Below are 25,774 nucleotides of genomic sequence, written 5' to 3'. Positions count from 1 at the left end.
GCGTCAAACTGCTCCTCCAGCCCCACAGGACCCCAGGAGAAGTGTTCCAGCAAACTCAAGACCTTGCCAGTTTGCAGGCTCTGGCCAGGAGTAGAGAAGATTCACGGGGCACTTGATGGTTTTGCAAAGAGCCAGTTGGATGCGTGGTGCCTTCACATCTGAAAGCGAAATCTCATTAAGCAACAGCTCAAACACACTCATTATTTCCCTAACACTGCTTTTCCGTGTAAGTAATTGCTGCAGTCACAACAGGATGGGAGGCAATCACAGGATCGCCTGTAGGATGACAGGTCTCCACCAAACTCCCCATTAGGTTGTGGTCCACACGACACAGACGTTCGTGAGCCACAGCTCCATCTAATTAAAACTGCAGGAGGGGAGGATTCAGGAAGGCTGAGTACAATTATCCGAGTAAGAATTTAGCCAGGACACTGTGACTTAACTCATTGCCTTGTGCACAAAGTGCTAAAGGAGTTTAATTGCCGCCGCTGATGGGAACCTACATCGTGACTCATCTCCAAGACGCATCGGAAAGTTGCTGTTTTTCTCACTTCTGATTTACTTTTGCTAAAGTGCTTCCAAAGCCACTGTTTCGGTGGTCAGGGCCATGTTGCGAGGTTGCATTCATTTCTCTTTCGAATTTCAAGCCAACAGGCTCGATTCTAGGATTCTAGGGTTTCATTTGGGCCCATCTATTAACAGCTTCTGCCGATTTCCCACATGCGCCGCTGGGGGAATTAGAGGAAAAAATGAGCAGAGTGGGTTGAAATTTGGGAGGAATTGTCTTTTCCTGACATAAAATAATGTAGTCCTTTAAAGGTGAATTTTCTGATTCTTTCATGCACCCAGCTTTCTTAAATTCACTGAGTCTTTAGGAAACCTTTTAAACACACACACACACACACAAAACAAGTTAAAATGTCTTATCAAAAAAAGGGGGCAAATAAGCATAATTGTTTTTAGACATTTTTCAAGATAATTTTTTTCCTTCTGAAGGGCAAAACCTTTCCAAATTGCAAGAAAGGCTTCAGTTTGAATGCTGCAAGGTCAGAATAACATTGACATATTCTTTTTCCCAGTTATTCTCCTTATAAGCAATGAGCGTGCCCACATCCCCACTATACACCTTCAGAATGTCTATTCACATCTCTTCTTACCATAACAAGATTGTCAAATTAATTCATCATTAAGGACAGATTTTTTTCCCTCGATGCTGTGCATTAATTAGCAAAAGGGTTGCCATGGAAACCCAGCAACACGAGTTAACACCACATAATTTACCACGTTGGTAAAATGTGGACCAGAGCCCTGAAACAGGTGCAATAACAGGCACCAACGCCTGGGCTACAAGTTGAAGCCAGATTTGCTCCTTTGATGGAGGCATTGACATCTCCTTACTCAATAAAAGCTGGAAAAATGTCTAAAGACCTGAACATTAGGTCTAGTTATTCCACGTAGGAGCAAGGGCAAGCTCCCATTTTCCTGACGTTTTAGCAAACACAACTTTAGGACACTAGTAGGAACCAAAGTGAAGCAAAAGAGGTTGAGCTGAGCACGTACGGAAAAAGTTAAGGCACACGATCAGACCCAGACACTCATTTCCAATAATTATCAATAAGCCAGGGCCAGCTTAAAGCCTGCAGGCCACTAATTGCTCACCACAGCGGTGTGAACGTGGTGGAGGCAAGGCTGCACTGGAGGGGTCCCCAACACAGCCTCCTCCTTCCATGGCCTGGAGGGATCTCTGCTCTCGAGCCTCCATTCTTCTGGGTTTTTAATCTCTGTGACACCCTAAGGGAGGCTGCTCCACCACCACACTCCTGCCCGATGATGAGAAGCCACCTAACTAAGAGCCCATATTCTGCTGTGACCACCCGATACCTATTCATTCTTTCACCCTTCATCTTAAGCAGTTCTCCTGCCCAGTGAGCCTTTGTCCCCAGAGCCTTTGTAGAGACCAGCTGGGCTCCTCGCCGCTGCTTTGCCAGGCTAGACAGGGCACCCAGCTTCCCCTTCACAGACAGATCCTCCATTCCCCCGACTGTCCTTGTCCCTGTTCCAGTTTGAATTCATTTTTGTTGAATATTGGCAATCAAACAGGCTACTCTAGTCCAAGTGAGGTTGCACCACTGTCTGGTACAGCGGCATTAATCTCTACTGGAAATTCATCTTCTAATACATCCTTGGATCATACCTTGCTTTTTCATGGCCATATCACACTGTCAGCTCATCGTCAGTCTTTGATCGACCTGATACAGCTCAGTTTTCTGCCTGTTTACTCGATAGAAGGCTGCAGCAGGCACCGCTCTCCCTGCGAGCCACACACTGCTCTCTGCTGTCGTGTGCTGCGAGTAACCTCAAATCTGCTGTCTGGTTATTCGGTTACCCTGGTAATATTCCATCTCCCTCTCTGCTAATATAAGAAGAAGAAAAATTCAAGGCTCAAACCACCTCTTTAAATAGTCAGCTTTCACTAGCTGGGTAAAATTAGACCCGGATCTCAGCACCAGATTAATGAAGGTATTTCAGCAGCAGAACAAAATCACAGCTTCCCCCCAGCAAACAAAACCCAAAATAAAAGCAGGGATTTGGCCGTACCTTGCTGAGCCAGCTCCTGAGGAATGCAAGACCAGGCGTTTACTGGCAGGTCACCTCAGCGTGTCACACTGAGGCAAATTCCCCCTCCCACACTTACTGGAAGAGAAATAATTTTTGGCTATTCCAACCTCTAGAATACCAGAGAGCACAGGCAGAGCCCAACTGCTCAGAGCCACCCCGATGGACCATGCTGAGCACATCCACCTTCCTGCTGCATGTACAAAAGCTTCACTAGGTAGGACAGAGCCAGAAAGGACTTTTTCTAACCCTTTTTACCTTCTTTTGCTCCAGAGGGATGCACATAGCTCATATCAAAGCTGCCTGAACAGGGAACTAGCCCTGAACCTGCTTCTGCAGAAAGTGCTCTTGCTTCACAGAGAAGCAGTCAGAGGTGGACCAGAGCAGTGGTTTCCCACCAGGATGTACAACAATCCCACCTCCAAACACCTCCTCCTGCTCCAGGACAGGATGGCTTCCCACACCAGCTGACCCTCCTCTACTCACTCCTCGGCTTCAGCTTTTGCTGCAGCCCAGCACATCTGGGTAATGAGCACTAACCTACAACAACTCTATTTTAAGAGAAAGAAAGGGACGTTCAGGTTCAGAAGAGCAGGGCATGTGGGGGAGTTCAGCCTCTCCGTGAGTATCCACATTAAGAAAACTGAATTTGATTAAACCATTGAAGAAATCAAGCTGACAAAGATCCCTGCTGCCAAGTCTCTCCATCCGTTCCCATCACTCTAGCAACCCACCCGCAGAATTTTGTCCTCATTGTGAATAAATAGTTATTTTTGCACTTAGGGAGAGACAGAAACATTTTCCATACTTTCAAACTTTCTCTGGCATCCCCATCAAGCTTAAATCCCTCCTCAAAATACCCTTCAAACTTTGGGGGAAAATATTTGTGGCTTGTGCTAAAAGCTCCAAGAAACTTTCTTTGACAGGCTGATGTTTCTTCAGCAACTTGAATTCCTGTTAAATAATGCAAGGGCCCAAAAAAGACACTCAGTTTCCAGAAAGACAATCTTTCATCAGAAGAGACAGTCAATGGGATCTCCCAAGCCCCAGAGCCAGTGCACGATGGTCTACCTTAGGTGAGAAGAATACGAAGCTTTCATGTTGTGTAGTCAAAGCAGAGAGAGATTTCCTCAAACCAAGGGCACTAAGCTGATTTTATATTAACAAAGGCTTAAGGTCAATACGTCCCCATCAAGCTCAAATAGCTTTTTCCTGAATTAATAATTCTCGGTCCAGTTTCAAGTTGACAGGAATCCAGAAACCACTAGCAGAGTTGGGAAATCAATGTCAATATGCTAGATTTCCCAATTTCCAATAGATTTTATTTTTAGTTTATTATGAGTGTGAATGAGATCAGGATTAGGTCTTCTCGTCCCAGTGTAGAATTGGGTTACCTACTCCTGCAAGATTTGTGGTAAAGGGAAGACTATTAGGGGGAGATCAAAAATTAAGGGAAACGAAGACGGAAGACAGGTTATTCAAATTTGGGAAAAGATCATGCTTGGATACTTCCCAGACATTTCTGTGAGTATCCAAGTCAAATTTGATTCTCCCCTTACTGATAATAAAAGAATAAAAGCCATGTGCAGTATTCCACGCTGAAAAAAACCAGCAAGAAATAATAAACATGCACAAATACCGATGTCCACACACATGCACTACAAATCCTGTACACTCCCATGCAGACACACAGGCACACCCCCACACACAGACACACACTTATGCAATCTGTTGTATCCAGATGTTTCACCCTATATAATTTTCTTATACGGGGAGAACCAACAAACTTTTACAAAATTCTATGACTTTGCTTAGCGGTTGGTGCAGGTGTGTGATTCTGCCTCTCAGATCCAAGGCTGGATTAACCCAGGGGCTGACAGCATCCAACAGCAAAACTCTGCCCTAATCATACTCCCCTTGCTTCTTTGGAGCCGGTGCTGTCTCATCCATGGAGCAGTTACCCCAGATTTAATTGCTGTGATTGAGGCCAGGACCCAGCCCAAAGGAAGGGACAGGGAAAGACAGGCAAAGGTTAAAGCAGAGAAACAAGTTCTGAAGAGGAAAGCAGAAGGTAGAGGGACCTTTGACTGCAATTCAACAGTCCTTTGGATCAAGTGACCCGACACAACACAGTGGTTTTGGTTTCTCAACATGGATTTGAGCATCTGCATCCAACGAGGAACCCTCTTCCCGTGTGTAACCCACTGAAATGCCAGCTGGTTGGTGACCACTTGTGGTTTCAGAGCAGCAGGGGCTACTGCAGCTCTGGGATGCATTTATAACAGACCTATGGCCCGTCATTCTCTTCTAGAGTAGTGATTTTTGCTCATGTGTCTAACCTGAAAACATTAGATACCACAAAAACTGACCAGCCCTAAGAGACAAAGAACATGCCTGGGGAGAGAGCACCAAAACACAGACTAAAGTAACGTAGCACAGCAAAACCAGCCCTGTGCCCCAAATCACTTCCCTCCAGCCCCCCTCAGCGCTGCCTCAGCCATTGCTTCTGCTTCCGTGTCTTTTTATAGATTCATTGGGTGCATCCATCAACTTCCAGGTGCCTCCACCACAAACCTCCTGGGCAAGAGATGAAAAACTCTCCTGATCTTTCCCTCCAGAATTTATAATCCCCCTTTATTTTGGCCAGATTGGATGCTTTGCCAGTTTATTCTCCCCCACTCTGAAGCCTCCAGCCTGGGGCAGGCAGAGGCAGAAGTGACACCACCCAAGCTGGGAGCTGCAGATGGGCTGCGTGTCGACAGCTCAGACACTCTCCTTATCTCCCCTCTCTGCTTGGTGCTCTTCCAACGAGTCTTTTCTCTGGCAGCTTTAATTTAAGCATCGCCTTGCACCAGAAGATGTGGGACTCTTATTGACAGAGCTTTATTGGGAAGTGCAGATTTAGACTTATGCATCCAAATGATCCAAGCCGTGCAGAAACTTGCTTCGGACATAGCTGGGGAGTTTGCTCTGCAGGGCTGCTCTGAAAATGTCATTGGAGAGGAGCTCAACGGGCTAAATCCACCAGCTCCTCACTCCCTAACGCTACCAAGGTTTGGCTGATGCTACTTCCACCCTTGATGAAAACACTCACAAAACAGTACATCCAGCCCAAAGGTCTTATGGTCTCAAGGGGAATGAACGCCCCGGAGCTAAGCCATGAGGCAGCAGCACCGTGGCTGCGTCCAGTCACCCTGGGGCAACTCAGAGCAGGGCAGCAAAGCATCAGCCAGCATCATTTGACTATGGTTTCTCCTCCTAAAAACCCCAAATTTCTCTCTGTGGTGCCTGAAAGGTGTCCACATCTTTCAGGACCTTTAGGTACAGCTCACCAGGTCTCACACACAGGAACTGCTACCGACCTTGCATTTTAAGCTTCTAAGCACTTTACAGCATCTCATCCCAAATTTCTTCCTTCAACCAGGACACAAACTCCTTTTTTTCTAACTGGATTTTTAATAGAAATTAAGCTCAACACAATTTAACCTCCCCTCCACACCCCCTAACTTGCTCTTCTCATACTGCAAATCCAGGACAGCAGGGCTTAGGAACGCAGGATGAACCAAGGAATGCTAAAGAAAAATAAAGAAACTGAAGAAAAACTAAAGAAATAGAAGGAAAAATGAAAATGAAACCTGGATTCCCCCAGCTGGACAATAAGGAAAGCACCTGCTGTCCATGGGGAAAACTGCTGTGCACGTGCCATTCCTTCCCCTGCAGCGCCCGAGGCAGGAACAGGAGTTTTTAAATTACTGTTATCTCAACCATCCCCTTTTTATTTGTGCCTTGTAGAAGGGAGATTTCTCTCTGTTATTTTTAAACTCTGCTGCTTGACACCTTAAAGATTACAACCTTTGCAAAGGAGCTGGCAGAGCCGGGTGCTGCTGGCTGGTCCTGCTGCGGCAGAGCGCCGCGGCACCGCTGGAAAGGTGCTTTATTTGCTGCATCCCCACTGCCCATCCCCAGCGCTGGAAATAATTCCAGACTGAGAGGCACCCAAGGGATATTTTGCAGAGAAAACCGTGGGCAGCCGATACATCAGGGTAATTCTCGAACTGAAACCTGGAGGGACTTTCCTTCTTCGTTGCTTTTTTGGGGTTGGGGTTGTTTTTTTTTCTGGTGTCCTGTGCAAAATTCTCTTTCTTTCAGTGGTGTTTCTGGAAAATTAGAAACAGAGCTTTGCTCTCAGCTTTTAGCTTCTGTTGATTTCATTTATTTCCAAATACTAAGGATTTTTTTGCCTGTGTGTGTGAGTACATGGGCACACACGTGCGCTTCTGAAAGACTGGATGAAGGTACCACGCCAGTAATTACTCAGTCATCATCCACTCACTATTGAAGAGTTTTACGTAGGATATAACGAAGGCCCCATAGAAACAGTTCCCACACCTCCAAAACCTCTCTGCCATCAAAATCAAACACCTCAGTCGCTTTCTTTTGCTGTGTTAATGACACCAAAAGGCAATCACCTTTTTTCCTGCTGCAACTGCAGATATTAGCCCTGAGCCTGGCGAGTGGGGACTAGTGCAGCCCAGCAGGAGGATTAGCATATTAACGAACCCAGAGCAATCCGAGCTGAGGCTCTGCTCGGGGGGAGGACGGGGAAGAAGACAGTTGGGGTGGATGGTGGGCTTGGTTGCCTGCCAAAAACATTAGTACTGAGGTGGGTCCATGTGAGAAACTGGACGGGAGAGCCCACGAGCACACATCCTCCATGGGAGAGGACCAAAAAGCATCTCCATGAAGGGCTACCTGCAGTTTGAGACAGATCTTTCCCATCTTCCCTCACACACAAGATCTCACCGTGGGGGCTACCACGCTCCGATGGGAACAACACCTCTCCTGGCTGCTCAGTCCCCTTCACCCCACAAACACCCGCCCAGTAGATTTTCCTTGCTTGGTTGGTTCTTTTAAAAAACTTCTTTTAATTCCTGCTTTCACAAAACAAGGACAATCATGCAGGAGCACAGCTCCCTGGACAAGGTGGGATTATGTCATTGACTCAGGAGCAGGTGGATAAACCCCACACCAGCGCAGGAGAGTTAACCCAGCGTTAAGGAAAGACACGGGGGTTTGCAAAAATGCCAGCATCCTCTCTCAGACTCACAGATCCTTTCCTCTCAGAAAAGCATTTCTGCCCTAAACAAGCTTCAGACCACGCCACTTCTTTTGACACTATCTTCCCAACACCTTGGCGTAAAGGATCACGGACGTCAGGAGAGGATTTTATCTTAACTTAGGGATAATGTGAGTGGTGCCACCTCATTTCCTATCCATGTCCTCCTGTGGATGGCCCCAGGGAGTTACTGATGCCACCACCCGTGGCTTCAAGATAACCAGGTGCTGAGCTGGAGATCACTCTCCGTTTTTACGTATGTCAAGACACCTCTTGAATTTCTCCGCTTTAAACATGCACCAGTCCTAAGAAGCCATTACCAGTGGCTGAAGACTGCCCACTCTTTGGCTTTGCAAGGGACCAGCCTCAGGGATGGAGAGTTTGGGGTCTAGAAGTATTATAATAATTCTTTTTCAGTTGGGACTCAACTCATCAGTAAGGCAGTATTACAAAGAGGGAGGTGGCATATGACTCCTGAGAAACTCACCGTTCTGCACTGAACAGCAAAGAATTATTTCTCAGTTAGAGAAAGGTTAAAAGACTGAAAAAAACCCATAGCACACTATTCTCCAGCCTCTCTAGGAGCTCACTTGAGCTTCTTGCAAGAGAAAGGCAGCCCCATTCTTATTTCACCTTAGGAAATACTATGTATTAAAGAAATCCAATAATATTTATTCTAGCTGCTCTTCTGAAGTGCCACTGACATACATACATACAAGGACTTGTGCTCATCCTGCAAACACTCGGAGCTTTAGCAGCAAAATTCACAAAACAGGGGAGAGTGCAGGAAACAAGAGTATTCCACTTGCAGATGGATACCAGCATCCTCCGCCTGGTGCAGCAAACCGGGCAAAATTCATTTAGAAATAAAGAGAAAACAAGACAAAAGACAAAGCTGGCATCCCGGAGGAGGAAAAATCACAGTGTCACAGAACTCTGATGCACACCATTTTTTATCTTAAACAAATTGCTCCTTCTGATTCTCAGACGTACAGCATTCACAACTCCAGCTAGAGAAAAACATCTCTGTTGCTGGGAGCTGACGTGCTTTGGACTTGGGTCTTCGCTTTAGGTCTGGTGCAAACACAGCCCTACCCCCGAGATGCCAGGTGACATCAGCCAGGAAACAACTGCTATGTCTCCTCTGTATCCACAGGGTTTTTGTTCCCTGGAACTCCCAAATAACAGCGCATTTTGTTATAATAGCCCAAAATACCCTTGAAAATATGCAAAGACTGACACTTTATGACCTTCTTCAAAATACTGTAGTTATGACATTTCACTTTGTTATTGCAGCCGTGGACAAATTATTCCAACAAAATATCTGTCACAAGCCAGTCCCTTATCCCCAGACCACAACAATCTCTTTTTTAGCAGCTGAAAGGTTGAGTTAGACCATTATGAACTTAACTCTAGCCAGAAAAGAAATGGAAGAACTGGAGCACCAAGGCAGCAGCTATTCTTGTTAAATTGGTCTCAATTTTTCAAGTATCCTGTTGAACATTATAGAGGTCATACCCCTACACTGCTGTGAAAACGTAAGAAGTCTCTAAAACCCGCAGAGTTTAATAAGGAATGCTATATTCCCAAATCACCTCAAATGTTTTACAGGGTATTATGACTTTCAGTTTCATAGGCCCAAAACACTAACCAAATAAAAAAGTCTATGTCTTCCAGGTTTTTAAGCTTCAGCTTTTAAAAGGCCAGAAGCACAAACACCGTTCCTGTGAACCAGGGAAGCCCCAGCCATTAGCTTTTATCAAAGACCCAGCTGTTTTTTCCAGCTCTCAGGTTTTGTGCTTCCTCTGCACCAGTTCACCATTCCCTGTATTAACTTGGTGCTATTTACTTCTTCTCTGCTCTCCTGATGTTCTAAGCTCTTTGCATTCTTGAGATGAAGCCTTTTCTGAAAAGCTAAAATAACCCATCGCGGGACCCTTCAGACTTACCAGCATCAGATAACAAACCTTAGTGTCACGTGCGATCATACTGCCCACCATCCTTGTCTTTACACTTCCCACAAATCTCCTACGGGCCTGTAGGTTCCTATTTCCCATGGGGTGCTCTGAATTGACCAAAGTGACCTTTTTCTCCCTCTTCCTGCCCTTACAGACGCGCTGTTTTGCTGACAGACTGAAATCCCACCATACACACCCAATGCACCGCAGCTGAGCAGCCCCGGGTTGGGCCACACCAATTTAGGGATGGATACAAGAGGCAATCCCTCAGGCTCAAGGCAGCTCAGTCGTTGGCCTCGACAACTATATCCTCAAATAGGGCCATGAATTAAGGTAACAGTGGTGGTGGTGTGTGTAACCTGTGCAGTTGGAATGAAGGTGCAACCCTACTCGGGGTCAAACAGTGATGCTTTCCAGACACTACCAGCCAGGGCTGGATTTATGCTTTTCATCTACTGTATGTTAGAGTTGTAAAATATCATTGTTCTTTCCGTGCTGCCCTTCCCTTCCAGATTCATTTTCTTAACAGCTCTTTTTACGGGCACTATAAAATACCATCCCACGTTTGGGCCCTTTTCAAAGGACAAACTTCTACATGGATCTTCCGTGATCCGAGGGCGACTCTTCAAGCACACTCCTTGGCTTCTCTCACTGCAGCACATCCCGCCTTCGTCCCCTTCAAAGGAGGTCGAACCAATGACACAACTAGTCAAGTACTGAAATATTGCAGCTGCTTTCTCTGAGGTGCACACGTTGCACATTATTACTCCCAAAACATAAGCAAGGACGCTGAGGACCCATGGCCTCCAGGTCCCTTGGGTTAGCTCAAAGCAGCTGCTGCAAAACCTCAGCCAACGCTGCTTTTGCGTGATTTATACTTTACTTTCCCCACTCATGTTTCACAAATAAAAACCAATGTCTTATTTTCTACTGAATGACAGCACTGCAGTTCAGCGAATTAATAAAATCACTCACCGGCTCTGTACATTGATTACTCCCTCTCTTTTATTATGAAAGAAAATGTCAAATCCTCAGAGCTTTAATTTGAATCTTTCAGAAGCGTTTGAGCAGCTTAGAAGCAGCGTCTCACCTCACACGGGCTGCTCCATGCACAACCCCAGATCTAATTTCTGATGTCATCGTAGCTGCAAACCAAATCCTACCAGGCTGACTCCCAGCACAGCCCAGTTTCGAGCAGCGAGGCCGAATCTCCTTTGTCTGGGACAGAAATTGCCACAGAAAACGCTATCAGATATAGAGACTTTAGGCTTGATTTTCATCTTGATGCTGACCCGCAGACACCAGCCTGAGCTAAGCCTGAGCCCTCGGCTCTCAGGGTGCTCATCCGGCTCTGGTGTTTGGGAGGCATCAATCACTGCAGTGCTCAGGTGCCAAATACTGCGCTTAAGATTAACATCTCAACACAGGTCAGCCCTAAACCCCTGCTCAGCAGCTTTACCCCCACTAATAGCAAAGGCACTCTACATTTTTTGCTCTCTTTGATCCAGTCTGGTCCATTCCGTTCTCCCCAGCGCTTGCCAGCGGGCTGTACACAGCCGCCTGTCACTAACTCAACATGTTAATGAACTTTTGATGGAGCACCCGAGTCCTGCCAAGTGGAAGAGGATGCTTTACAGAAAGCAAGCGAGACCACGCTGGTGGCCACGGGCTCTGCAGCCCTGGCCCAGTGCACGGCCCTGCCGCCAAGAAATCAGAGCCAGCAGCACCGGCCCGACAGCACCGCTGCCTCCATCCATCCTGTGCCACAGCTCCTCTAGAAACCCATCCCCGAGTGATCATTTTATATATGAATAAAATGCTTCTCCTCTTTGCTTTCCAAGCGCTCTGCTTCGCTAAGGCAGCACACGTTTTCTCCACGCCGCGAACACGTAACGCTGCTCCATGTTCAGCGTCTCGCTCCCTCCTCCTCTCTCTCTCCCTCTCAATTTTTCCTACCTTGTTTCAGCCAATCATACAGGGGGAACAAAAAAAGCCAGCCTCAGCTTCATTAGGATAAGGTACAAAAATAGAAGTACATTATCTTTTGTAGTTCTCTCAGTTCGTTCATCAGCGGCATGAAGGTAAAATAATTAAATGTTTGTCTAGTGGGGAAAAAAAAAAACCCACAAGAGAGACTGACTTTGTGCTTTTCTTAAATCCGAGTGTGGAAAATTAGGGTCTCTTGTCACACACAGACTTTGCCCTCCCCACTCCCCACAGCTATAAAAATGCCAGATGATGATGCCTCCTTCCTTCCCTCCTCCTCAGTTCAAAAATAAACACATGATGGAGACTTCAATTCAGGAGAAGCTGGCAAAATGTCTCCGCTGCAAAGCACAAACCTCCAGCAAATCCCCTTCAAAACTTTCCCCCAGATCTCCCCAAATCCTGCCTGGCAATTCTCTCAGTGCCTCCAGAAGCTCTCCCAGAGACACAAGAGCCAGGGGAGCAGGCACGTGTCTGCACGGACCAAGGTCAACACAGGAGATGTTCAAAAAACATTAGTGAGTTGACTTGATCCTTCATCAAAATACTTTTTGCTTTTCCTTCCTAACACTTCACTGCCCACGACATGGCAGGCTGAGCCGATGTGACAAACTGTCGAAACACATTTTTTTTAACAGAAAAAAATTAAACCTAGACTTTAAAGGTAAAACTGGCCGCTCTGAGCCCCTCTATCACATGTGACGTTCCTGCTGGATAAACCAAAGGCTCTGAGAGCAACTTGCTGGGAACAGGCTCCAACCAACTGGTTTGAGCTCCAGTCTGCAGCGACAGGACAAGCAGCAGCGATCTCCTGGGTTTCACCCTGTCTTTTAAGCTCCTATTAGTTAATAAAAGTAACCACAGAGCTGCAGAAGCACCTGAGCATTTGTCAATCCCCAGACACAAACCTACGATAAGATGCTGTTCATTGATTCCAATAAAGTAACAAGTAAATATTACCTAAATCATTCTGCTGGCACTAGAAAGAATATCTGCTACTGAAGAAAAAGGACCACAAACACCATCATTTCCAACTCCCTAAATTCCCCCATCGGGGTTTATTACTGCTATTGTATTAGTAATGACCTATTTACCACAAGGCTATTCAGGGTGTCAAATTCAAAATGCCTTTGTGTTCCCTGCTGGAGTCTGAGATTGCTATTGATGAGCTTCGCCATTTGACGTAAAGGGAATGAGTTGAGTTGGAGGCTGCTGGCACCCTGTTTGGAGTGACTCCAGATTTTTAGGAATTTTTAGAGAGAGTCTTCAAAGCAACAACCAAACACGGTGGATCTGAGTCAGGGTGGGCCGGCGTCTCCGTGTGAATCTGTGAGCAGCAGAGGTCTGACTCCCTACATGCAATAACCATACGCATCAAAAATTACATAAGAATCCCCACGTGTCCAAATTTGTATGCACTAAAGTCTGTATATTTGGTTCTCTGAAGCTGCACACAACTCAACGCTTCCTGCGTGCAGAGGGTCACCTTTGCATTGCTCTAGAGAGGGGTGACTCCAGGTCCACACACCCGCCACACGTGTGTGAGTAATTTCTGGTGTGTGCAGCTGCAAAGCAGTGCCTTCTTGCCACTACGTGTGTTTCTGAGCATGCAACAACCAATAAATATTTTAGATTCTTTTCTTTGAATTACATCAGGTAGTAAGAAGTAGCTTTTTCTTGGGGTTGGATGGGTAGTCTGTGCAGAAAGCACCTTACAAATGCCCTGGGAATGGGCAAATGCTTGGCCATATTTATTAATACAATCTCCAAAGAGGCTAAACCTTTCTGGGTTTCTCCAGAAAATGCTTGTATATTTACTATTATTTAAAAATTATTCTCTTGAAAGTGGAGTGGTGGATAGGTTTAAATTATTGGTATCTCATTTCAATACATGATAGTCTAAAATGAAAAATTAAAATCTGATAGCTACAAGAATTTTGAGACTCCCAAACAAATTAGGAAAGCTCAAAAACCTTAGTTAACTGAGAATCTGGTTCACGGTTTCCAAGGTCTTGGGCTCATTTCCAGACTGCCAGAATGTTCTCTCCCCAATGTTCTTCCCCATTAGGTCCATCAGGATCAGCAAGAACTCTGGAGTTTCACCTCACAGTTTTAAAATGGCTGGTGCTACTGCAGGTGAAGAAAATGGGGAAAAAAAGTCTGTATTTATGCACCAGTAGGGAGAGTTTATGAATAAGTAGCACAGGATGAGATAGAATTATTTAAGAATTAAGATTTTTTTGGTGTTGGAAGAAGAACTGAATGCTCTTGGTAATGAATATAGGAGCCTTTTAAAAAATAAGATATTGAGGCTGCTGGAGACAGATAAGACTCTATAGCCCTGTCTCTCCAGCACCCCGGCTGACCAAACACTGCCTGTGCTTTCTAAGGTCATCCATAAATCCAGGCGACTTCTGACTACACTATAGAGATCAGGAAGGTTTGGCGTAGGGTATTGAACTGCCAAGATAAATCCTTTTCTTACAGCCAAATCCACCTCTATCAATCTTTCCAAAGCAGTAATCAAAACACTGAATCCAGCGTATGAAATATCTCACTTATTTGTTTCTTCTACTTTAGGACCGGTGCCAAAACCAAGACTTATTTGCAGTATGAGCTCCCAGTACCTCTAACCACAGCCTACGCCGGCGTCGCCATCAAACCTCACCTTGACTTTTTACTGAACCAGCCTTCTCAGGCTCACAAAGAGTTGGTGGACACAGGACCCTGCAGCCAGAGGGATGGATGGGACTGACCGGGTTGTGAGTCTCCAACGCCCAGCTTCCCAGCACGGTCAAACTGGCAAATCCTACCATCTGTTTAAGGCTTGAATCCACTCCAGGTAACAATAACAAAATACTCCCTTTCTCTCTGCTCCAGCGTTATTAGCCCATTTTCAGAGCCCTTCTACTCGTGAATCCATCTGTCCTTGGGAGATCTACTGCTCCTCTCTGCAGTTATCGTTAAAATAAACTCTATTTTGTGTAAATCCTGCTGGTGCTGCCCCTTCATTAAGCTCTGCTGCCCAGACCTGCCTGCACGTGAAGAAACACACCGCTCCTCACAATTCAGGGGGCTCTGTGCTTGAAAAACCATATTGGAGTCATCTGTTTTGCTCGAAGCCAAAGGAAAACTGTCCCCTTGAGTACCTGTTCCTGGTATTTTCTCCTGTCTCATGAGAACTGCCCCACGTGAAGGTACTTCAGTTATTTTCCAGAAATACAAACCCATGGCCTAGTGGATTACATTTTCTGCATGTTCTAGTTTGACTTGATCTCCAGCCCCAGTTTTCCCTTTATAACACCATTCCTCTATAATTAGTTTTACCTCCTGTGCTGTATCCTTCTCCCTCTTTCATCTGCACTCTCTCAATTTGGAAAAGCCAAATCTCCCCTTCTCTCGCTGCCTTCTCAAAGTACAGAGGGTGTCTCTGCAATACCATCTCTTCAGATTCATCCCAACTTAGGAAAACTACAGCAAACCCTCTTTCTATTTCTCTCTGTTTGCTCTAAGCCAATAATTTAAATGGGAATGCAGAAACAAGGACTAGAGACAGCACCTATCACTAAAGTGAAAAGATTCACTGGCCAAACCGCACGGTGCTGGCCCAGGAGGGAAATTTTCTCCTTGCCCAAGCAGGGAGATCAGCACAGCTCCTGCCACCTCCCAGCGTGTAGCACCATCACCCCCCAGGTGGGACAGAGCGGTGACAGATAGGTTTCTGCTGGGCATGAAAGGACAGTCCCAGAGAGACAAGGTGAGGGGGACACACTTGGAAGTGAGGAGGGAGGTCAGAGGAGATATTGCATATCTGGAGCCAACTACTTATGTCTCAGGCCATTCTGATGGGAAATCTTTCTAAGAGTCCAGGTCTTTTCCTTGGATTTCTGTCTCAAACCCTCACCTGCCTGTAAACCTGATTTCCAAACTGACACCTCATCTTTGAGGAGCCCGGTTTGCCTCCTGGGTTGCTTCAATTCTTGCCCCACCACCTCAGTCCAGCTCCCAGGACCGCACTCTCTGCAGTACAAGAGGCAGGAGGAGACGACATCTAAATGGACATTCTGGAAGCAGCCAGTGAGCTCCTACACACACAAAGCAGAGGCACTTAATCAACAATCTGCAAAATCCAGAGCCAAACTGTGAGCTTGGGTAACCAATAGCTCGTGAAAGCCCATGACAGGCCATGACATGAGCAGAGCCCACCTCCCAGGAGGAGGGGGACACAGGGTGTCCTGGCAGCAGAGCTGAGCTCTGCCTGGACACATCGTGGATTCGGTCTCTGCGTGGCGCCTGCCAAGGTCTGGATTCAATGCAAGTCACCGTCAGCAGCCCAGACCGCTCAAGATGGACAAGAAACAAGATAAAATCTCCTTCACAAATGCCACCAAATACGAGCGAAATGTCAGGTGCACCAGGCTGGCCTTTCAGGAGGCTGCTGGGAATGACACTGATGTCATCTGTTAGATTCAGGGCTTATTTCTGCCAAGACAAACGTACCAGCCACTGCCAGATACCAAAAAGCCTTTAACGTTGATGGACTTCAACTAGTCTCTTAAGCAGGCTGGGAGTATATGTGGCATGAGATAAACACCAGATGACCTGGCAGCTCTAACAGCGACGTTCCACGATGTGATCTGATGTATTTTAAAAAGGTGATGAGAGTAAATAGCACAGTATGGCCCCAGCTTTGTCACTCCTGCAGAGGTATTGTCCAGGGAAAACAGGAGCTCCCTGTGTGAGGGCAATAATCCATCCCAACCACCTCAGCCTGGATGGAAAATAGAGCCTGGTCCTCTCCAAAGCGGGGTTATCCCATAGAAACCCCAGGGCTTCCACCTTCCAACCCTACCCCATGCTGACCAGTAGAACAACCTGACAGTGTTTCTCAAGAGGGAAGGTTTCAAGCAGAAAGCCCCAGGACGCTCCACCTACTGCCCCACCTGCAACACAACCCGGGGGGAGTTTTTCCATGGCTACATCAAGGAAAAAGGGATTCAAATAAACCGTGGAAGGAAGCTGAAAATAACAATCCAGAAAGCTGCAAACATCTGGGAGACCAATGCTTTGCTCTACAATTCTGAATTGATTTCTTGCCTCAAATAGATTTCTAGATGGATTGCAATTAAAATGAGTTATACAATGCTGTAAAAATGTTACTCGTTTCCGTTTCAGATTTTATTTTTGCATCTTTGCTTTCTAGATCCTTTTGCATTTCAACAGCCACTCCTTGGATTTTAAGTATCTTCTTCTTTCCACACTTCTTCTGGCCAAATCGCTCTGTATCAATTTTTATCTGTTATTACTACCAGGATTATGCTGTCAGGGTAACGTTTCGGGATGAATAGCTGGTCAGCAGTGAAAATACCCTCTGTGAGCTTTGACTACAGCTGCTGGGAAAACTCCTGCAAACCTCTCAGCTCTTCTCAGAGGCAACTGTTTTGTGACCTGCCCCAAACCCTCAGGATCCCCTTGTTACGTGGTTTCCATCTATTTTCCCAATTCCTGCTCATAAGCCACAAGGAGGGAAGGAAAATGGGGAGGAAGGATGGATGATGGGAAAACAGCTTTGCTTTTCTGAAAAGTTTGTGAAGCGAGTCCAGCTACCACTGCAAAGGGCAGGGCTAGCATTAGCCTCACTCCAGCCATCGTAGCACAGGGATGGACATGAAAACAAGGTGGTAAAACATGGGATTTCCAGCCAGGCCAACAGCAGGAATGCAGACACCAAGCCCAGCCCTCAAGAGCATTGGGGTTGAGTTTCCAGATGCATTGGGCTTTTACCAGCACAACAGTCCCTTTGCACTCCTCCTATGCAACTTTATTCTTGAGCTCCTGTGGATAATACAGAAAACAGCTACTAGTCCCAAGCCTTTGATCTTCATTTGACTTTTGAGGGTTTTCAGGCACCCATTTCCATTTTAAAACAGAAAAAGTACTTGAGTATTTATATAGCACAAAGGCTTCCAAGTGACCCAACTTCAGAAAACATTTTTAAGGTGTTGGAATTAATGTCAAGTATTATTATTATTATTGTTTGAATTTCAACCTGAGTTGGTAAAACAACCCCGCAAAGGATTTCTGACTGCAGCAGAAACAGGAAGGAAAAAAAAAGGGAAATAAAAGAAACCTAAAGCCACTGCTAGTGATGGTGAGATGTTTTCAGCTGTGGGAGCACTGTTCAAAGGAAGGAGTGGAAGGTGGAAGTCTTTCATGACCATCTGAGACTAACCACTACAGACGTTTCCTGCCAGGTTTGACAAAACAGGAGAGAACGTGCCCCAGGGAACAACCTTCCTTTTGGGGAGAGGATGGCCAAACACAGAAGCTCTAAAAGGAAAGATTTGGGAATTAAGATGTGAGCGCACATCACTCAGAGAGACAGCTTGTCTCCAGGAGACAGCTCTTCCAGGGGATCCCACCAGCCGGAGCAGGGCTGGGCTGCCTTGGGTGGCTTTTGTGGCATTCCCTTCTGTGCCAGGAGCCTCTCCTCTACCTGATTAGTGGCCACGAGGCCAGGATTATTGGTTCCCCTCAATGGTTCTGCCCTGGAGCTTACGCCAGGAAAGACTGAGAAGCTACAACTGCAAAGCTACTATTTTTACTTAGGTATTTCTACTTAACGCAGATTAATTTCTTAACTGCACAGAAATACCACAAAAGGCTTAGAGAAACAAAAAAGCCTAATTTGGATCAATTAATAACAGAGAACAAGTGTATTATTAATGAGTAACGATTGAAGGCTCTAAAGAGGTATGGAGACCTTATCTAACTGAATGCTGCCTAAAACAGTGAAAATAATTAGGATGCAAGCTGACGTTGCATATGCAAAATTATTTGAGGCCAAATTAATCTTTGGTGGAACCCTGCTGGCATCATTTGGTGTCTCGTCTCTGCTGGGATCTCAGGTAGAATTCAAGATGTTGCTTTTCACAAAAGGAGGGGGCAGCCTGGGTGGGAGCTCTGGTTTGCCAGGGGCCCCCTGTGAAGCCCATCTCCTCCCCCCTGCTTTGCCTGCCGAGGGCAGAGTGGCATTTTTCAGCAATCCTCGGGCTGTTATAATCCCATCTGCCTTGAATATAGTCCTTTTCATCCTCAGCTGTCAAACCGTTTAAGGGGAAAGGGCAATTTCCTTCCGCACGTTTTTACAGCAAGAGAAACAAAGATGTAGAAAGATGAAATGGGCTCTGCAGCATCACCCCTGGGGCTGCGGGGAGGCTGAGAACAGGGGTCAGGTCCCCCAAACCCCAGCCTCAGGAGCACCCCATCATCCTCCAACTGCTCCAAACGCTGGGCAGATGCAGCTCAAACCAGGCTTTTAAATAAAATATAGGGAGCCCTGACGGACGGTGCGCTGAAAAGCACGTCCCCCCTGCTGAGCTCATGAGAATTTCCTGGTTATAGCAGAGATTTTTGTGGTTTTAAAAATACAGAAGATTTAAATTCTCTTGTCTCCGAGCGTCAGAAACCTGCAAGCTAATGGGGGTGAAGACAGAGTGCTCTGGATAAACAGGTTATTCTGTCACCATCAATTATTGTGTCTCTCTCAATTTTCTCTACAGCGTGTGTCTCAGACACTGTCCCAGACAGGGCACGGAGCTACTTGCACTCCTGGTTTCAGCCAGCACGGCAATTTACTGCCTCCTTGGGAAGGCTGAGATATTTTAAAACCACAACAGAGCTTTCTCTTTGCTTGAAAGGCAACCGCCAGCTTAGCCACAGCGGAAGTATTTGCAGTGCCCTGGGAGATGAAAGCAGTTCAAAACCTTTCCTTTTTATTGGGCAAACTAAAAATAAACAAACAAGTCTTTTTCTTTATTTCCTTTAACTGCGCTAGTGCCCATTGCCCTCCTAGGCTTTCGAAGCATCCTTCAGAAATGTAAGGATTCCACTGAACAGACTGGAATTAAGCCTGGCATTCGAGGTGGGGAAACTGAGATACGGCACCGGCGAGGGGATGAGAGCACCCAAGGGGATGAGAGCACCCAAGGGGATGAGAGCACCCAATGACCATGCTCTTCTCACTGCCCCGCTGCTTCTTGTCCCCTGTTGTGACACACAACACCCGCTGGAGCCTGGGATGAAGGACTCAAACCCCTGCCCTGACTGCTGACTGGAGCCAGATCCGTCCTACGTGGTGTTTTGTTTGTGCTCCTCTGTCTCTCCCTCATTCACGATGCTCCCCCTTCCCCGCGATGCTCGGGGAACAAGAAGAAAACTGCACGTCCTCCCTCGTTCCCCTACGTTAAGGCACACGACAGCGCGACCGCCGAGGGGACCAGACAAGTGCTCTTACGGCTGCAGAAGGCGTTAAAATGGTGTTCAACCCCCTCCCAAAAATCCCCCTCTGGAAAGGCGTTGGGAAGGCGCAGGAGACGAGGGCTAAAAGTGGATGTTGACTTCACTCTCCCATTTGGGTGGAGGCGGTGGAGGTGGGTGGCCGCGAGCAGAGGGGAGGCGGAGGGGGCAGCGTTTATTTCCAGCTGCACTCATGTGCGATTCCTCTCCACGCTGAGATTTTATAGAAAACAGCAGGAGGTGGGGAGTGGGGGGGGGGACGACCAAAAAGGAAAATCACAGAGTCTTTGCAGGAAAACATGTTAAGGAAGAGGAGAAAAGTCGTTATTATCAACACAGCCCCGAGACTCTGCTATTGTTACTTACGGGGTTTAAAAATATAACAAAAGCCAAGGCTGCTGGGACTGAGTTTCTGCATCGGCCACTACTGCCTACGATGGAAATAAGGCCACTTGACCAAGAGGCACACACCAATGTGTGGCAACAAAACAATGTCAAAAAAATTGCTGCTTGCAGAAAGCCTGCCTCCTCCTAATAAATCGCAAGGTTTTCTCTGCTCCCAGAGATTATGTAATATGTTCTTGCCTGCTGCTGACTCATATTTTCCAAAATATATCTGGGAAGGAAAACATATGCACATGGGTTTTAATCTACATGTTTCCCTCTATATGTAAAAAGAAATCTACACGAAGGTGCACACAGATGCCCTCACACACATGCACGTTGCGAGGATGAGAAAGGGGGACAGCCCAGCATCTGCTCTAAAAACACACGCTGGAGAGAGATTAAACCATCACCATTTTCTGGGGCAAAACACAGCAACTGTTTAACGTGGGGAGTGTAGGAGGAGAACAAGAAACCAGGAAGCTACAGGGGGAGATGGCAAAATAAGAAGCACCGGGTATGTGCTGCCTACAAACTCCAGCCAGCCCTGGGCTCTGGGGACAAGACACAGTCTCATACCGAGCTGAAAATCGAGCTGGAAAATGGCTTTTGTGACAATTTGGCAAATGGCAGTGGGCTGAGAGTGCCATCCCATCTCAGGAGGGACGGCACCAGGACCTGGCTCATCACCACCACCCTGCAGTGGGGTGAGCAAGGGCAGTGCTTTCTCAGCTCCTAACAGTAGGGTCTGGATCCTGTTAACGGCTGGGAACACACTTCCCAGGCTCCAGGTATGCGCCGAAGAAGCCAGCTCCTCCTGGTTGAGGACTTGTAATTATACGGCAGATGGTTAAATAAGTCTTAAACATATTTGCTCCCAGCCTGCAGGTTTGTGAGTTTTAGTTTCTTTGCTCTGCGTGCATGCCGACTTCTAATTCTTTAGGAAAGACTTTTAGACGCTTCTGCAAAACCCTCAGCGTCCAGGAAACGGGATCGATCTGCTGCTGGGCATGGGATGAGAGATTCATCTACCCTGGACCAGAGGAGACTGAAAATCTATCCAGATGTCAACTCCTGATCACGAAATGAAGGCAGACGCTCTCCGCTGATGACAGCAGAGCATCCTCGCTGCCCCAGCTCGGCAGCCCCCGCTCCCAAAGCCTGGCAGGGGTGGGAGCCGTCCGCAAGGACACGGTGGCCCTGGGGAGACCCCTCCTTGCCCAGAGTGAGATGCCTCCACCCAAGAGACATGCCCACCTTCCTCCTGTTGCCTGGGCATTTCAGCAACAGCAGCCTGTGCCCCCCCAGCCCTTCTGGAGGCGTAAGGCAGGGATACGTGCAGCTGCCCCCACATACCTATGGAGAGGGAACAGTCTGTCTCCTTCCCTCCTGTATCAGAGGGTACACACATACATACTTCCCTATAGAAGGGCACCATTAGCATTCTCTGCTATATGCACCCAGCTTTGCATACGTACAACACTAGAGTAATACAATTCTAATTTAATACTTAAAACTACATCAGAGCCAACTGCCATTTAAAGGATGCTCTTTCTTGTTTTACAGAAACTTTAAAACCTTCCATCTGGATTCCGAATTTGTTCTATAATTGTTACTTTTTAAACTTATTTCTCATAGAACTTCACAAAAGACCAAACATCCAACATGCCTAAAAGGCTTTCCAATAAACCTTAAAAACAAACATTAAAGACCGATCGCGCTTTTCCAAGATTACACTAAAACCGATTGAAGCTCAACTAGATAAGGAGAGAGAGTTGCATAAAATTAATCAGCACCTTATCAAGCCGGGAAGAAAGAATTGGAGATAACAAGCCTTCCCTAAATTTGGTATCAGAACAGAAACTTCAGTGCACAACCTATTAAGAAAACCTTGTCAGATATACTGAGTACAATACAGGAGAGGGAAAGCATCAGAAATAGCACAGGGAATGCAGTCCACAGAAATCCTTTGAAAAAACCCCGTTTTCTGATAATGCCAGCAAGAGCCTGATGGTTGTTGTTTTTTTTCCAAATAAAACAATTCTACTTGACAAAACTTTTCTATAGATACGCCCAAGCAAGTTACCCCACTGCTCATCAGGGTAAAAGATGGATCCAGAGGGTATTTCTCTAAATTTATACTTGGGTAGCCGAGGCCATATTGCATTTTTTCAATTATAACAAACACCCCCTACACAGATTGGATTTTTGCTCCTTTCAAAATCCTCATAGTTCGGCTGATTCCTCCCCCGGCATCTTTTGAGCGTGAGCTGCAACTGCTCTGATCCCCAGGAGCTCTGAGCTCCCTTAAAGCTCTTACAGACCCAAGAATCGGCACCAGGAGAAGCTTAACCCTTTAGAAACACACTCTCGAGGCAAAAATCCCGAGCATCGAGGGGAAACAGATGTGAACAAACCCCATCAGCAACATCCAGGGATTATCTGGTGACGGGTGAAGCTGAGTTGGCTGCCTGGTGGCACAGGGCACATCCAGGATGCTCTGGGACATCCCTGCAAACCCGGTGACAATTATCCTCATCCTTCCAGGCAGGACATGCTCCGCAAAGGTCACCACGGGAGGCAGGCAGGGAAGATGTTGGGACAGAGGCCACAGTCTTGAGCGGCAATAGAATGGTCAGACACGTTGCTTTCCCCATCAGAAACAAAGCAAGAATGACCACTCCATCCCCAGTCCCCCACCAGCCCTGGGGCACGGCAGCTTCGCTCCAGAGGGAAAGGATGTTGGAGTACACAGCTGCCCATGCTCGTGGTGGGGTGATAAAATAACCTAATAACGATAAACAACCCAGAAATTAACTTTGGGCTTTATAAAAAATCAAATAAAGGGGAAAAAAAAAACAGGGGACAGGCTGGCAGGTCGGGCTATGGCAATGGGGTGATGCCACCTACTGAGACGGCGTCACCTCTGTGGCTGTGGCACAGGGCTGCCTGCTCTCACCCCAGCACCCATCGGGAGCCCTGAGAGTCCTGTTCGGGTCCTAGAGGAAGGCAATGGGGCTAGAGAAACAGCTCATCCCTCCCAGACAAAGCAGAGCTCGGAGCAAAGCGGCTCGTGGTGTAGCCCCTGCTTCACTTTGCCGGAGACGCTGCCTGAAATAGAAACGCGGTGGTTGCCAGCCGTCTATACGTTCTGCTATACGTGTCTCAGCTGATGTAAAAGAAGGGGCAGGCACTAAACCACATGGGACCTTCCACATGGGCACGGACAGACATTTTCAGCTCCTGGAGCCTGCTATGCTGGGAGCTCCGAAATCCCCTTCGAAGAGCCGCTCCAGCAGCCTGCCAGCAGCTCGGACCCGGCTCCCCGGCACAAACCCATCCCTCCGACGCTTCCAAATGCCAAGGTTCAGATAAAAACCTACCAGCCAGGAACCAAGCGGTGTGTCTGCCCCCCCTGCTTTGCTGAGGATGACGAGGAGGGAGCAGAGTGACCAACGGGCCCCCGAGCATCACTCTGGCTCCGCTACTAACCCCCACCAGTTTCCCCAGCTCCGGGATGGGAGCAAGAGTAGCTCCCCAAAGTAGCACATTGCTATATATTTATATATATATTTATATAAATTTTCTGTATGAATAAACCAGTTAGTTGAAATCCAGACCTAATTCTTTAAATACCTTCATGTGTGTGCTCCTTCCCTCCCCAAGGCCCTCTCTAACTCGTGTGGTAAAGCTCTCAGGACCACCCAACACATTCAACAACGGGAAAGCTCTGGTGGGTTTCTTGCCCTGGGCTCAGATGTCCCAGAGAACACGCCGTCAGCGCGGTGCTTCCAACAACACAGGAGAAATACTCTACAAAAATTGGACATAAGCAGTGGAGGCTGCATGGTCCTTTGCTGGTGAGGGTTAGAGACAACCCGGCCATCTGTGGGCTCTTTCAGATTAAGACTCATTTCCACTCAGGAAAGAAATTCAACCATAACCAATAAAATAAAAAAAATAAAAATCACAGTTCCTCCAGCAGCTCTTCCTCCAGGAGCATCTATTTTTAGTGAGAAGCATAAATCACTACAGCTTGCTGTCTGCAACGGCTCCAACAGGGAAAATCCAGCTATATACAGTTGGGCCACCATGGGGACACAGGCGTTGTCCAGCCCTGCCACCGTGGCCCTGCCACCCAACCAGAGCAACCACGCTTTGCAGCTACAGGATGCTGCAGAAAGGGAAGAAATAGGAGTTGATGGGTCTTGGCTACACCCCGGTAATGGGTGATGTTCCTCTGCTACAACTGGGGAAGGGGAAGCGAGAACAAGGCAGCGATGGAACATGCCCAAGGCCATACGATCCATGGGCAGAACCAGGACCCAACAGAACTACCCTCTGCCACAACCCTGAACAACCATCCTCTTCACAACAGGACAATTATTGCACAATTATTAACATTAAGGACTTTTCTTCAAGCTTCCTAACTTCTGGTCATTGGAGATTCCGCATATAAGCGACAAATCCCTGCACCTTCTCAAAATAGCTCTCATAACATCTCACAGATACACACTGAACACGATCATCACACCCAGCTGAGAGAGATACACACTGCGAATGCAAAATATAGAATGCCTCCCTCCTCCCGGACACAGATGCATTATTAACAACATATAGCACACACAGACACAATACAGGCATCATAAATACACACGTACATGCAGGCAAGCAAGCACCATCCACAAAGAGCCCCGGATCTCCCCTCACAACCAGCATTCATTAAATACAGAAATCAAAGAACGACAACGAAATGAAGTGAACGATACAGAAGAGGGGGTTTTTCTATTCACAAATTAAAACCAAAACCAAACAAAAACTTACATGTATTTTTGGCAATTTTCCTTCAGACATTACACACAGCAGTTGGGCTGTGTACTGAATACCTGATCCAAAAAGAAATATATAACCACATTATGCAAACAGATGGGGGCAGGAGTCAGGTGAACATGCAGCTCTGAACAACATTCATCTACGGGATGAGAAAGCACCTCTGCGTCCCCACAGAAGGGCTTGAATCTGGGCAGATCTTCATTCACCACAAAGCAAAAGCCAGTGCTGTGCTGCTGTCATCCCGGGGGAAAAGCCAAATGGCAGGACAGAAAAGAGCCATCACGTCAGAGACCTCTCCGCTGTCCCGTCCCCCTTTTCACTTGTCATGTGGGGTTTAAAACAGAGGTGGGAAATATCCGGGGAGGGGTTGGAGGGGGAAGGAACCTTTAAAAAATTAAAAGAAGCCCTCTTATTAGCCTTAAAAAAAGAGCATTAAAATGACAGCGAAGGCAGGACTAGCAGGGACCATCCTGACACATCTGCTTTTTCTGAAGCATGGGGAGAGGGAGAAATGCCCCCTTTCCCCGCGGCGAGGAGGGTGCCTGAATCTTTAAGACGGCGGATTGCGCTCAGGAGGAATGGA

At 46.9% G+C, this 25,774-nt stretch overlaps 1 protein-coding gene across 11 annotated transcripts in view; it reads right to left on the bottom strand.

Annotated features, from left to right (window-relative positions):
* Positions 1-25,774, bottom strand: part of ARHGEF9 (Cdc42 guanine nucleotide exchange factor 9) — a 191,794-nt gene that overhangs the window by 90,692 nt on the left and 75,328 nt on the right. The window contains exon 1 of one of the 11 annotated variants that reach the window (XM_014955082.1): positions 25,183-25,445. The exons of the other annotated variants lie outside the window; for them this stretch is intronic. Within the exon in view, the coding sequence (XP_014810568.1) occupies positions 25,183-25,212 (30 nt within the window). The 5' untranslated portion in view covers positions 25,213-25,445. Of the gene's footprint in view, positions 1-25,182; positions 25,446-25,774 lie in introns of those variants that run through there. 11 annotated transcript variants of the gene reach the window in all.

Source organism: Calidris pugnax, unplaced genomic scaffold, assembly GCF_001431845.1.
Source record: "Calidris pugnax isolate Ruff unplaced genomic scaffold, ASM143184v1 scaffold38, whole genome shotgun sequence".
NCBI classification, from domain to species: Eukaryota; Metazoa; Chordata; class Aves; order Charadriiformes; family Scolopacidae; genus Calidris; species Calidris pugnax.
Note: the sequence above shows the minus strand (reverse complement) of the source record. Positions and strands in the feature narration are given on the sequence as shown.